Source organism: Pelobates fuscus, chromosome 4, assembly GCF_036172605.1.
Source record: "Pelobates fuscus isolate aPelFus1 chromosome 4, aPelFus1.pri, whole genome shotgun sequence".
Taxonomy (NCBI): domain Eukaryota; kingdom Metazoa; phylum Chordata; class Amphibia; order Anura; family Pelobatidae; genus Pelobates; species Pelobates fuscus.
The window spans coordinates 347,711,474-347,726,504 of record NC_086320.1 but is presented as its reverse complement, the minus strand read 5'-3'; the positions used below and the strand labels follow the sequence as shown (position 1 = coordinate 347,726,504).

At 41.1% G+C, this 15,031-nt stretch overlaps 1 protein-coding gene across 5 annotated transcripts in view; it reads right to left on the bottom strand.

Moving 5' to 3' along the window:
* Positions 1–15,031, bottom strand: part of MLLT10 (MLLT10 histone lysine methyltransferase DOT1L cofactor) — a 182,673-nt gene that overhangs the window by 117,711 nt on the left and 49,931 nt on the right. For 4 of the 5 annotated variants that reach the window (XM_063452530.1, XM_063452533.1, XM_063452532.1 and 1 more), the window contains exons 4-5: positions 10,407–10,486; positions 6,677–6,731 (exon numbers count right to left, since the gene is read on the bottom strand). In XM_063452530.1, coding sequence (XP_063308600.1) covers positions 6,677–6,731; positions 10,407–10,486 — 135 coding nt within the window. The remainder of the gene's footprint in view (positions 1–6,676; positions 6,732–10,406; positions 10,487–15,031) is intronic. The other variant, XM_063452534.1, reaches the window with a different exon arrangement.

The following is a 15,031-nucleotide window of genomic DNA, read 5'->3' as shown; positions in this document are numbered from 1 at the left end:
CTGCTAGAGTCAAAAAGGCTCTGATCTATCAGGAGCCCCAGTGAAACTTCAAATATCTGCTAGTGCAAAAAGGTGGTGAGGGACAATCCTCAATTTACACATTGCAGCACTTAGATACCCAGCACTTGTGAACGGGAATTCACACTGGAATAGAGCAGCCAACAGCAGTTATCGCCGTTACTGCCCCTGACCTGTACCTGACCAGCCCGGTCTCCACTGGACCCCAAGGAAGCCGCCCACACTGCTAGATATGCACAGCTGCAGAATAAGCTTGCACCTCATATAAATAATACAAACATCCCACTCACACATACACACACAGACCCCACAAAACCACTGACAAACACACAACCCAAAAAGCAGCCTCTCACATGCAATACCTCAAGCAGCCCAATACACAAGCCACCAATAACACTATGTGACAGATCATCCGCACACAATTCCACAAGCAGCCCTCATACATAGGTAACACACTTCAATTAAAAAATAAATAAAAATAAGACCGGCACACCAGGGGACTTCAAGTTCTTGTATTGGCACAGTATTACTAAAATGTTGCCTACCCCTACACTACACTGTTCCTTACAACCACTCTACATCTGTTCTAAAATCTGGAACAGATAGCTGGTTTCCAATGAAATACCAGGACCTCATATGGGAGTCAGGGTAGAATAAAACTGCTCAGGGTTACTCACTGAAGTGTTTTGGGGAATTCACACCTACAACTACACCTATGTAAAGTCATTTCAAGGACATGTGAAAGGAAAAATGAATACACATTAACAGGTTTAGGAGAGGTGGCACTAAGCAAACATGCACTAATCTTTGGACCATGAATTACCATAACTTGTGCTTGACATAGCATGGTTAGAGTCATTAGCAGTGTATAACGGTGTAGCATGTATTACTGTATGTAGTCTAAGACTTTAGTTCCACCCTCTTACCTTGTGAAGGGAACAAAGTTTATTTGGTGTTTGCTATACTCAAATGTCCTCAACAGAGGGCCTTACACAACCTGAAGTGAATCTCGACCCACAACTTAATGCAAATTAACGCCTAATGATAATTAATCTTGGCTTCCCGGATTCACTAATTAGGTGATATCCAGATAGGATGGTTAGTATGTACTATATCAGTGATTCTCCAAGAAGATTTATTTCCCATTTAAAAGCAAAAAAATAAAAAGCAGCTTTAAAGAATTAGGAGCAAACTTCAGCTTGCACGCTCCTTTTTACTGCAGCATACCTTTGCCAACCTGATTAAATTCATAGTCCTACAGAAGCAAATCAGAAATAAGACTTAAAGGAACACTATATGGTCAGGAACACAAATGTGTATTCCTGATCTTATAGTATTAAAAAAACACAATTTAGCCCATTGTAACCCCCTTCCCCACTTAAATCTAGTAATAATTGACCTTATTACCAGGGCCACACGGGTGTGCCGGCACTGGCTCCGCCCACGCTTCGTCCCCTTAGCTGACATTAGAATTTATGATCTCAGCCAATCACAATGCTTTCCTATAGGAACGCATTGGGTTGGCTGTGATTGTCAATTCTGATTATCTCAGCCAAAGAGGCAGGGTGGGGATGGACCCAAATGCCACCCTGGCCAATCAGCATTTCCTCATAGAGATGCATTTAATTAATGTATCTCTATGGGGAAAGTTTAGCTCTCTATGGGGAAAGTTTAGCATCTCCATGCAAAGCGTGGAGACGCAGAATATCAGAGCTGCACAGTGTGCAGCACTGAGGCCGTCTGAGGAGTAGCGACTAGAGGTGTTTCTAGACTGTAATGTAAACACAGCATTTTCTCTGAAAAGGCAGTGTTTACAGCAAAAGGCTTGCAGGGACAGGCTATAGACACCAGAACAACTACATTAACCCCTTAAGGACCAAACTTCTGGAATAAAAGGGAATCATGACATGTCACACAGGTCATGTGTCCTTAAGGGGTTAAGCTGTAGTTGCTCTGGTGACTATAGTGTCCTTTTAAAATCATGGTTTGTAAAATAGGAAAATTGCATACACAATCATATTCTAACACTGTGACATGGCGGACGTTCTAGATCAGATCTCATATTTATCGGGACAAGGTAAAATCTATGTATGATGGATCTGTAACTCTTAACATTTGTAACCCATGCCTGGCTCATTCCCAAAACTACAGAACAAAATATATCAAAAGCTTACAAAAGGTAGGATTGGAACACCGATAAATCTATTCCATCTGGCATGTATTATTCCTGAGTCAATTCAAGACAAAATGTTGACACAAAATGAACACTATAAAAATTGGATTTTTATAAACAGCATCTGGCACTTTCTGCTTTCTCCTCACCTCCGCCATGTCTCTGCCAGGAAGGCCTTGAAAAAGCAGCAATGCGCGCAAGACCTTCCAACAGCTACAGGATTAAGGAAATAGGACAGCAATTCATTTTCACGTGTGTTGATTGCTGGATGTATGAACCATGCTGAGGGGGTAGTTTTCACAACAAATGATTCTTTAATAAGTGGATTCATTGTTCTATGACTATATCCATACACTCATTGAAATCCCATTCAGATCACTGGATCTCTGTGAAACACTAATTTTACAGCACAAAAGAAAATGAGTGGAATCATAACAGGACAGTTCTTGTCTAAAAGGAAAATGTGCGGATGACCAAGTCTATTTCAGGTTACATAATGTTGTCTACATTGCTGAGTTAGGCTATGTCTACCAGACAACACAAAAGCATGGGCCAGACTCCAGAATGACATGGATACTGTTCTTTGGCACCACTTACCAACATACTCAACCCATACACCATCCAATACCCATGAAATGCAACCATGTTACAAAACAAATCTAAATAGAATCCCTATCACATAGAGCATGGTAATGTAGTCAAAACCCATCACATAATCAAACTGTTTGTTAGTGGATTTGCCATAGTCTGCTATTGTGATTCCATCGCAAAGAAAATTAGAGGACAAACATATGGACACCAGGGAACACCTGATTTTAGCCGTGACAATATTGTGTATGAATTAAAAGAAATACTTACCTAAAGTTTAGATATAGAGGTGGGCCTTAAACACCTTGCCTTATGGAATGCCTCTGGTTTGTGTTAGTTTGTTTTGTTTACTGCAGGCAAGAATAGTGAGGTCACTCAATCCAGCCTAGATATTTTTTTAAAGGAATTATTATTTAAAAGAATACTAGTGTTTGGAATACAAACACGTATTCCTAATACTACAGCGTCCTGTGAGCTGGTGCTCTCATTACAGCCGCCCCGCCATCATGGCTGAGAACTGGACTAGGGCAGTAATGTATACACATTCTTTTCTCTGAAATAGCGTGGTTTACAATACTCAGCATGCAGGGACAGGCTAAAGATAGCAGAACCACTACATTAAGCTTTGGTGAATATCATGTCCCTTTAAGTCTCTTCACTAACAGTATGGCAATACAAGCCAAAATCCTAAGGCAAAAAACTGAATTGTATTCATGTTGGCACAATGTAAATGATGTTAAGTTCTATAAACAACTAACAACTGATTCTGCATAACAGGTAAGTTTAACCCCTTAAGGACCAAACTTCTGGAATAAAAAGGAATCATGACAGGTCACACGTCATGTGTCCTTAAGGGGTTAAAAAAATATCCATTTATATAGAATTAGTATTGCTTATCTTACAATACTATCTATAACAGTTACAAAGACATTCAGCTTTTCACTATGCATGCATTCTGCTTTAGACACGGCATTATAAATTGATATCACATTAAATTGATCTTCTATGCATCTTGTCCAGTCCAAAACATATCTGAACTTAGCAAGTTAAAGGGACACTCCAGGCACCCAGACCACTTCAGACCACTACCCTTAACCCTGCAACTGTAAATATTGCAGTTTTCATAAACTGCAATATTTACATTGCAGGGTTAACTCCTCCTCTAGTGGCTGTCTACTAGACAGCCACTAGAGGGCACTTCCGGGATCATAGCACGGGTTTTGTGCTATAGCGTCACTGGATGTCCTCACGCTATGTGAGGACCTCCAGCATCGCTAAAATCCCCATAGGAAAACATTGAAAGCATTTTCAATGCTTTCCTATGGGGAGGTCTAATGCGTATGCGCGGCATTGCCGCACATGCGCATTAGGTATCATCCTGCCGCCGGCCGCGCATGAGCAATCGGTCTCGCCTGCCAACGGACCCTAAACCACCGCCAAGGGACATCAGGTTAGTCAATGAAGGGTTTTCACCCCTTCACCAACCTGAGATGGGGGGTGGGAGGGAGAGAGGACCTGCAGTGCCAGGAAAACCGTTTGTTTTCCTGGCACTAGAGTGTCCCTTTAAGAATGGATTGGTTCAGTAAAGGAACACTATAGTCACCTAAATTACTTTAGCTAAATAAAGCTGTTTTAGTGTATAGATCATTCCCCTGCAATTTCACTGCTCAATTCAGTCATTTAGGAGTTAAATCACTTTGTTTCTGTTTATGCAGCCCTAGCCACACCTCCCCTGGCTATGATTGACAGAGCCTGCATGAAAAAAAAAAACTGGTTTCACTTTCAAACAGATGTAAATTTACCTTAAATAATTGTATCTCAATCTCTAAATTGAACTTTAATCACATACAGGAGGCTCCTGCAGGGTCTAGCAAGCTATTAACATAGCAGGGGATAAGAAAATCTTAATTAAACAGAACTTGCAATAAAGAAAGCCTAAATAGGGCTCTCTTTACAGGAAGTGTTTATGGAAGGCTGTGCAAGTCACATGCAGGGAGGTGTGACTAGGGTTCATAAACAAAGGGATTTAACTCCTAAAACTCCAAACAAACAAACAAAAAAAAGCAGCATCCCCTCTTCTAAAACAAAGCCCGCCCTCTACTAAATCCCAGCTTCCGCCCCCCCCCCCCCTCTATACTAAACCCATGCACCTGTTGAAAAAAACAATATTAGCCAACAAGCAGACGCCACTCACATTGCCGCTGCCAGTATGAGATTCTGAATTCCAGCCTCTGGTATACCCCCAATGGCGCCGTCCACACCCTGTGCCAAAGCGGCTCCTCCAGCTACTTCTTGAAACCCTGTGAAGGTGGAGCACTTTGACGTCATGACTGAATATGACATGGCATTGCGTGTCTCCGTGCACCTCCAGATCTTCCACTGTCCAGCTGTGGCCATCGCAAAAATGACCAATACACCCACACACAATAAACAAAGAACCCTGCACACCGATACTGTGTAAATGCTCCGGTCATACACAATGGAGGTGCTCCGTGTCAGGCGGTCATCGCTGGACCCACCAGTAAAGTCTTCAAAAGGAACGCAGGCAAAACTCCAATAGTAAGGATGGTATATTTATTGATAGGTGAACCACCCCATAGAAAGTGCGACGTTTCGTATCAGCGGAGCCTAAATCATGCATATGGGGTGGTCCACTTATCAATAAATATACCATACTTACTATTGGAGTGTTTCCTGTGTTTATTCCTTTTGAAGACACACACTGCCACATTCTTGCACACACTCACAAATTATTTTATTTATTGCTCCCTACCTTTTGGAGCTGGTGTATAGCCTCCCTCCCTGCTCCCCACTGCTACCTCACATGTGCAGTTAAGTGATGCCGGGTGCCAGAATGACACATTCCGTCATCACTACAGAGGGCGCGCGCGAGGGAGCAGTGAGGAACAGGAAGACTGCAATTATTATTATTTATATAGCGCTAGCAAATTCCTTAGCGCTGTGTAATGTGGGGAGAGCAGGTGCCAACTCTGCCTTAACATGTCAAACTCGCGGCTCGCCGGGCCATAAATATTCATTGTGGGCCGCATGCTTGCACTACAGTTTAGTTGTTCTGAGGTCTATAGCCTGTCTCTACAATCTTTTCAATGTAAACACTGCCTTTTCAGATAAAAGGCAGTGTTTACATTGCTGCCTAGTAACGCCTCAAGTGGCAGTCACTCAGATGATCTCTAGAGGTGCTTCATGAGTCAGTGCTGCATGGAGAAGCTTAATGCTCCCCATAGGTATTCATTGATTCAATGCATCACTATTCAGAGATGTTGATTGGTAGTGTGGCGTTTTGCCGTGCAATCGCAATAGTCTCCTGATGCTTTCCAAAGGGGAATTTTTGGATTGGCTGAGATAGTCAAGATTGATAATCTCCACCATGGAGGTGAGGCCAGCCGCACCAATACCAGCACAACATGGGGAGAAGGGCGAGTAAAAACACCTCTCATATGTGACTGGAGGGGGGCTGAAGACCAACACAGACACACTCACTGACAGACAAACATAAGCAGGGCGCACAAGGGAGCAGAGCAGGGAGAGGACAGCTCCCTTCCTCGCCGCCTAAGCATTCAGCCTCCCACCTGCCTGCTTCAGCTCTCCATGAGTCAGCATCCTGCCTGCTTCAGTCAGTTATGAGCAGTCTACCAACCTCTGCTCTCAGGCAGCCGGTTACCTAAGGGGCTGAACGGGCTCACAACTCCCAGGCACCAGGACAAAATTTCCTGATCTTCATGGAGACCTGGATTTGTCAAACCCTGGCATACATAACATCTACTGCTACTTAGAAGACACCTTTAACAAAGTACCAATCTGCAAACAATTATTCTGTTGTCACCAGTGAATGCGTGAGCATGCAAAAGATAATTAAAGTAAATTAACCAAACTTACCCCCATTGTCGGTCCGTTTTAACGCACCATCCTTATGTGGACACAATTCGCATCTCTGAAGAAGGAGAAAACAATATATTAATCACGTGGATTATGCAGGCACACTTTATTGCTTTTATTTTTCACATCTCAAGAAAAAAATAAATTATTGTTAATTTTCACTTCAATCCTAGTGTAAAAGTATGAAAAATTTAAATAAACAGGTAACTTAATATTCCAACTACTACATCCACAACAGTTTATTACAATGGTTAGCATGAAATATTACATTTTCAATCAGATTTCCATCAACAATTTATATTCAAACTAAGTCTAAGAAGGCTTTACCTACCCTTCTTCTGACCCACTGGCCAATCAACTATGAGCTTTGGATCCCACAGGCTATAATTTTGTCATCCCACCAATGTCATCAAAGCTATGGATAAGGAGTTTATGTCCATTTCACACAAAACAGAAACATATTTCTCTGATTACATGCAATGCTAGTATTCTTCAGTCAAGACTTAACGTATCATATGAGGCCAGCACAGAATGAGCTGAGAGGTGACAGATCTTGCTGACAAACGCAAGGGGTCAGCTTTCATATCTCTGCTATAGGTTAAAGGGACACTCCAGGCACCCAGACCACTTCTGCCCATTGGAGTGGTCTGGGTGCCAACTCCCACCATCCTTAATCCTGCAAGTGTAATTATTGCAAGGTTAAGTCCTCCTTTAGTGGCTGTCTATCAGACAGCCACTAGAGGGACTTCTGTGTTCTTAAAACATGAAAAGTTATGCATGAGGACCTCCAGCGTCACCGAAATCCCCATAGGAAAGCATTGAATAATGCTATAGGTCTCCCACAGCGGCTGACGGCGGCGGGGGGAGCCGAGCCTGGCCCAGCGCCGAAGTCCATCGGCGCTGGATTCAGGTAAGTCACTGAAGGGGTTTGTACCCCTTCAGCAACAAGGGATGGGGGGTGGGAGGGAGAGGGGCACTGCAGGAACCTGCAGTGCCAGGAAAACTGATATGTTTTCCAGGAACTGGATAGTCCCTTTAAGAGTCTTTTTTTCTTCCAATGTAATTTCTCCTCCTGCCTTCCACTATATCCTACAAGTTGTCGACGTCACAGGGTAAGAGAATGGTAATTACACAAAGAAAGGGGAACATCGCAATATGTAAATAGTAATGAAAGAAAATAAATGGGTTCTAGGAAGAGATGGCATGATCTTGGAAAAACTAGAAGATGGAATAAAGCAAGAAGGTAGTTTGAAATGAACAGAGGAGGGGCAAAGTAAGAATTATAAATGCAGATAAGGGCTGGCAAAAATTGGGTAGAACTGTTATTATTTAGTGATGCAAGACTAAAGTGTCAGTATGGGCACCATACACACATATTTGTAACTGCATAACTCCATATTTCTTGGAGCACTCCAAGTTTACACTCATTAATGAGAGTGGCTTGTATTGGAACCCACTTGTTAAAGCAGCTATAATACAGCCCACCAGGACTGTCAATCAGGTACCTAGGACACTTCATTCTAAAGGGGGCAGTGTCACTGTTGACCCTAGTGAGCATTCAATATGATATTGTGAGCTCCCAATTTCTCACCATTCCCAATAGCAAAACACATCCTCTTTAAGTAAACGTAGAACCAGGCAGTGCATAAATTGTGTACTGCTCAGTAAATTGGCCTGGAGATTGTCACTAGTGATGATCTCCCAGGCCATTCTGGTGTGCAAAAGCTCATGTGCCAAGATCACTACTCTCTACCACTAGATAACTTTTCATACAAAATTCAGCCCTTCTCTACGAGAAGCCTTCTCTTCCACACTGATCGAGTGCTCTAAATGAATAAAGTAAGAGAATCTGCCCAGCTGTCTGACAGATGGAAAAGTATAACTCCTGAGATTTATTAAATGTGCCAATTTCTTTTGAAATCTGCACTTTTACAAGATAAGAAAGATGAGACAGAGTTCACTCATAAAGCACTTCCACAAGCTGAAAAGAGCTATGTATTTGGAGCATTCCTATAAATTTCTAGCAATAAGTTTTAATACATGGACTAAACAAATAATTTTTTTTTTTTTTTAAATAAATAAATGTAAAAAAATTAAAAATAAAATGACAAAATTCACATTTTAAGTAGACAACCCCTTTATTAAATTTTGTAATAGGTGTACAGACCGGATGCCTCGCTTGTGATTAGCATATTGCATTTAGAAATATGAGAAATGGTCATTGTACAGCCAAGATAATTTACAATGTAATGTATAAGGAGGCAGTACTCAGATTTCACTACAATAACCTCTTAGCAAGTGATATGGCTTACATTTTAGAGCTGACCCAGCACCCACAAATTTGTGGACAATGCCTGATTCTGGTAAAAAAAAAAAAAAAAAAAAAAGTAACATATTACAAATACACATTTTTCCCAAACATAGATGACTTTAACTGGCTTCATGGTGCACAAAATGAGGTCCTACAGAAGACCCCACAAGACCCCAGGCTTCTAATGTACATCAAAGCTGACAACTGAAGATAACGTCAAAATACAAGTGGAGGCTACTTAAGAAATCCATTTTTTTTTCTACAAAATTATTAATTTGTCTTATGGCATTTTTTTTCTAAAGCTTTGGAGATTCCCAAAGAAATGCCAAAGAACTATACCAAACTATACCACAGACATTTGCCAAACAGTCCCATTGTAAGATTTCAAAAGGAAATCAAAGTAATAAGAACAAAGCTACAGACATAAAAAAAGGAAAACTTAGCAAAATACAGTTTTATTCTTTAGTTCTTGAAGAGTAGACATCACATCTGAGAGAACTGTATTTATACTATGTTGAATAAACATAATCTGACATCACAGTTTTCTCCCAAAACTGCATACAAATATTTTAACTTTTCCTGTGATCCCTCATGCAATAATATTATGTCAGTGTGTGTGTTCCCGCTATTGTCTAAATTTATTTTTGTATTTGTGGCAGTCCTGTTGTCCCCTATGAATGGAAAGTCCACTCACCAGCATCTTATGTAGATTTTGTAAAGAACAGATCGTAAAATCAAGCATGCACGCGTTGATATTATATTCTAACAAAGAGTTATGGTTAAACAAAGGAGAGATCACGTGCAAAGTGGTATTTCTGCCTTGGTCAATATCCATAATTTGTTTAGTGAAAGGATACAAACGAGCAGCACTCACCTCAAATTAATTATTTTTTGGTCTTTCTACAAAGGGTTTAAGTCACATCAACTATCCTATTAACGGTCAGAAGTCTGTCTAACACTGTCCAATACATAAAAGGGTTCACTAAACCTCCAGCTTATGAACTCAATGTTGTAGAATTAACCCCTACAATAGGGGTTGTATCAAGCCATAGTGATGTGCACAAAAAAAAAAGATAGCTGTAGTGGTTTTGTTGCATAGAGTCCCCCTGACACCATGCAATGGTGTAATGAACATTTAGGAAGTTTCATATAAAACAAGGGTCGTCCTGGTGCAGAGGGACCAACCTTATCTCAGCCACATTAAAAATGCAGATTAAACACGATTGCATTCTCAATGTCTAATTTTATCCGATCTGGACAACATAGACTGGTTGCGAGGACAGGAGGCACGTTAGCACTCTCAGTCAAAGTCGTCAAGTTTGCACAAAATCATCACTGACTGACACAGTATTCTGAGCATATAACAACATGTGTCTGAGAATCCACGACTATATTTTGTGCTAAAGGAACATGACTTACCACTCTGGCTGCCCTTTCCTGAGATTCGCATTTCCTACAAAACCATGGTCCGGTTGGCACTTGAACTATGCCATAGCAAGCTATAAAAGAAATAAAAATGTGGTCAGTTTGACCTTGTACCACTCTAAAAGCATTTATACCATTAGAAACTGATCATAAACTTCATTTAAAAATATTTCTTCAAACAAAAGGATGAAAATGTTTGTTACATTGGGGGCAGAGGTGAAATCAGAACTCTAACACACAAAAGACGAATATATCTTCCATCTATTTGGTCGATTTAAAAAAATGTAATCTTTCTTTCAAGATAGTATCATTAAGACAATACCAACTTAAAGGGGAACAGTCACTTTGCAGGATTTTTATGTTTACTTATTCCCTATAATTAACAAATATGTATTTGTGAGGTATGAGATGTATGTTTCTATTTTTATTTCTCATCTTCATTTGTAATGCTGGTCCTCCTGGCTGTGCCTGGACTGTCATGTTTACTAGATCGTTAAAATGTTAAAAATACTGAACATATGGGGGGGATGCACAAATGTTAAAAGGTTATTTGTAATGTTTTATTCAACAATGTAATTTCCAGAAAAAGTAATGGTTTCACTTAAAATGAACACTCCGGGCACCTCAACAACCTCATCTAATTAAAGTTGTTCTGGTGCCAGGAGGCCCCGTGCACACTCTTACATCAAGGGGATAATCTGTTCTCGAATGATTTAACCCCAAAGTAAGTCTTCAGAGCCGATCTCAACTTCCCCCAGACAGCATCTGGCTTCTGAAATCGCAGTTTCAGGAAGCATGGAGTGCCGCCGCTGACTGACAGCAGTTAGCTGACACTCTAGGCCAAACAGTGACTCTCCATTCTTAAAAATGGTTCGAAAGGAGACCGTTTTAAACATGGAAAGTCACAGATTAGCTGAGAGCGTCAGCTGACAGCTCTCAGCCGATCAGCAGTGCCCCTCCCATCCCAGAAGCTGGATGCAGTCTGGAGGAAGTTGAGATTGGCACGGGAAGCTCGTTTAAGGGTTAAACCGTGTGAGAACCATTTAACCCCTTGAGGTAAGAGTGCACTCAGGAGCCTCCATGCACCATAACAACTTAATTTAGATGAAGTTGTTATGGTGCCTAAAATGTTGCTATAAGTATCAACTATATGAAACCGTTCTGAAGCTGTCAGAAGGTGCACTCCTCGCCATTCTCAATTTTATTTCATTTTTTTTCAATTCTTTATTTATGAGGGACAGTCATAACATTAACATCACATGTAACATTAGGTAAACTTGGTACCGATTCTATGCTGCTATATACAAGCCATAATAGTACAGGTCACCCACCCATTGTAGAGAACTACGGAATTAGCTGGCGCAATAATAATAATAATAATAATAATAATAATAATAATGTCTAGAAAGATATGCAAACTTTCCTTTCGGTAGTATCCCTGTCAAATACATTTCATATTTTTATGGTTTAGGTATATCATGCATTACAGTTAAACGAATAGTAGTTAAATTATAACGCTCCATCTGTAGATAGCTTATCTTGTGGTCGAATAGAAGGTGTAAACCTTTCGGGACGATTCTGAGAACTCACAACATAACATAATTGAACTAACGCGAGTGAATACCGGGTCTTTGATACATTCCTATCTGAAGAGATATAAGGAAAGAGTTAGTAAGGGAGAGCAAAGAAAAAAGGTGGAGTCTAGAAGAAAGAAGAAAAGTAGAGAGAGTATAGGTAGGTCACCGGTGAGCCACGAGTGGCCAGGCGGGTAGTACTGGGCATCTATGGTTTTCCACTCTTAGTCTTAAACTATGTCCCAGTTTGAGGGTCTTTGTATATCATTGACACCTTATTTAGTCTGCTAAAATGCAAATTAGCCAGGGTTCCCATATATTCTCCAATTTCTTCATGGAGCCTCTGACCCTAGTGGTCAGATTGCCCACCAAATCTGTAGATCGTATTTTATCCAATACCACCTGAGTGGGGGAGTGGGGGGGAGATTTCTGCTTTAAGACATGATTTGGCTAATGCCCTCCTAGCTGCTAAGGTAACCTTGTGCAGTAACAATTGTTCGTGCTTCGTCCATCCCTTTAACGTCTGTTTAACAGGTATACCCATGGGTTGATGTCAGGTTTACATTGAAATATTTGACCTATCAGGTCCTGTATCCTTTTCCAATACCGTTGAACTAAGGGGAATTCCCACCACATATGGACATAGGAACCCCTATGACCACATCCTCTCCAACATGCATCCATTGGCGATTTTATTCATTCTATTCAATTTTAGGGGGGTAGTATACCACCTGAACATAGTTTAAACGATTGTTCCTGTATTTACAAGCATATGGACATAGCGTTATTGGCTTCCCATATGTCTTGCCAATCTACACCTTCTAATGTTTCCCCTTGTTCTGTGTAAGTTAATGACCCCCATTCGTTTGTTTCGGTGCTTAGCTGGGCTACAAGATAGTGATTAAGCCTGACTGTATAGACTCACTCAGACACATGCTCTCAAAGATGACATTAATTTGGGAGCAGTTGCTTTTATGTGTGCTTGATTCGCAAAATCCTTTAGTTGTAAGTACCGAAAGAAATCGGTTGTTGTACGGTGGGCCCTTTGTTTTAATTCTTCGAACTGTTTTATCTTTTTGTCAATATACATATGATATAATTCTCTGTATGCCTACTCTTTCTAAGTTTCGAACGTCTCTTGCTGCCATCCCTGGGGGAACGCCCTAATTGTCCATAAAGGAATGAGAGGTGAGGGGGAGGATGCCAATTTTATTTAACGACCGCTTTATCCCAGAGTCTTATCAAATGAAGTATTACAGAGCATGCAGTTCGCAGAATCGGTCTGTGTGCTTTGGGGACCCACATGAACAATTGGGATAGATCTGCCCCTGTCAAAAGTGACTCGAGGTCTACCCACCTACTTTCCTCTAAGGGAACATGCCACATCTCAATTTGTGCAAGTTGGGTTGCTATATAATAGAAATAGAGATGTGGTGGTCCCAGACCACCCCTCGATTTAGGGCGATACAAGAAGTTCCGTGAAATCGTAGGTAGCCTATTTTGCCATATAAAAAAGAGACAATGGCTTTTTGTAGGGTTACAAGATCAGATTTAGCTATGGGGATGGGAAGTGCATGGAACAGAAATAATATGCGCGGTAGGATATTCATTTTAACAGAGTGGATTCTGCCGATCAACAAGATTGGTTTATCTATCCAATTGTCCGTATCCGCATTAGGGTTTTCATTAAAGGGGAGTAATTTAACTTGTACAATTTAGAATGGTCTGCCGGGCAGGGTAGTACTGGGCATCCCATGAATGAACCCCTAAGTATTTTATAGAGCTTTGTACTATTTGGAGATAATGTGCCTTATGAATCGATGCAGTGTCCGGCACATACATTACTATTGGGAGCTCTATGGAGTTCTCCATATTTGCTCTATACCCTCCCTGAGAAAGATCCAGATCTAGTAAGGACTTCTGTCATTGCCTTCATGGACGTACTTGGGTTCGTAACTGTCAGGAGCACAAAGTCTGCGTATGCAAATACCAGAAATTGCTGTCCTCCTACATCTATTCCCTGAATGGGAGTATGTTTCCAGAGAGCTTGCAGAAGGGGCTACAGGGATAAAACAAAAAAGTGGGGACAGGGGGAATCCCTGTCGAGTTTAGTTGCCTAGCCTAAACGGTTGAGGTCTTGCTCCTGTTATTTTCACTTCTGCAGTCACGTTATGATACATGGCTTTGATTGCTGTTATATAGGTATTTGGAAATCCTAAAAATGTGAGGAGACTGAAGAGATAGGGCCATTTGACTCTATTAAATGCTTTTTTCAGCATCGATAGAGACCACTAGGGTGGGTGTTTTAGTGCTAACCTGGCACCAAATTAGATCTACAATCCTATGGGATCACTCAATTTTAAAGAATATAAGAAATACTTTAATCTATATATCGTGCTACCAAAATTATCGGCAAACATTAAAAAAAATAAGTGGTCTGGGTGCCATGTACCTAGTGTTTTTACCCTGCAATGTAAACATCGTCATCCTGCAGGAACAGCAATTTTTACTTGCAGGATTAACATACCTCAAGTAGTTGTCACACTGACAGTCCCTAGAGGATATTCCACCCAATAGACGGGTTAAACTCCGCTATTTCAATCAGATGGTCTCATACAGACTGATTGGTGCAGTGTGACATTCTGACACGCATGCACCCTAGCCTCCCAAGGTTTCCCTATGGTTAAGCATTGGACTGACTTGGATCATCTATACGGATGATCTCAGCCAAAGAAGCGAGGCAGCAGGAGCCCAGCGATCAGTGCAGCGAGAGCTGAAAGGCCAGTTAAACTCACAATTCAAACCCTCAACTGGCAGGGGGGATGAAGGGGGGAGCCACAATAGGTAGCAGGACACTATAGTGTTTTAACATTATAGTGTTCCTTTAAACCTTACAGACAGCTTGGCCATTCCCATATGTGAGGTCATTACGGTTGGTCCAGTATGAGAATATGAGAAACAACTCAAAGAAGTCACAACGGACCCGCACAGGTCACCCCAGGACTACATGACTTGTAATTCTGACCAAGCACATAAATCACCTTG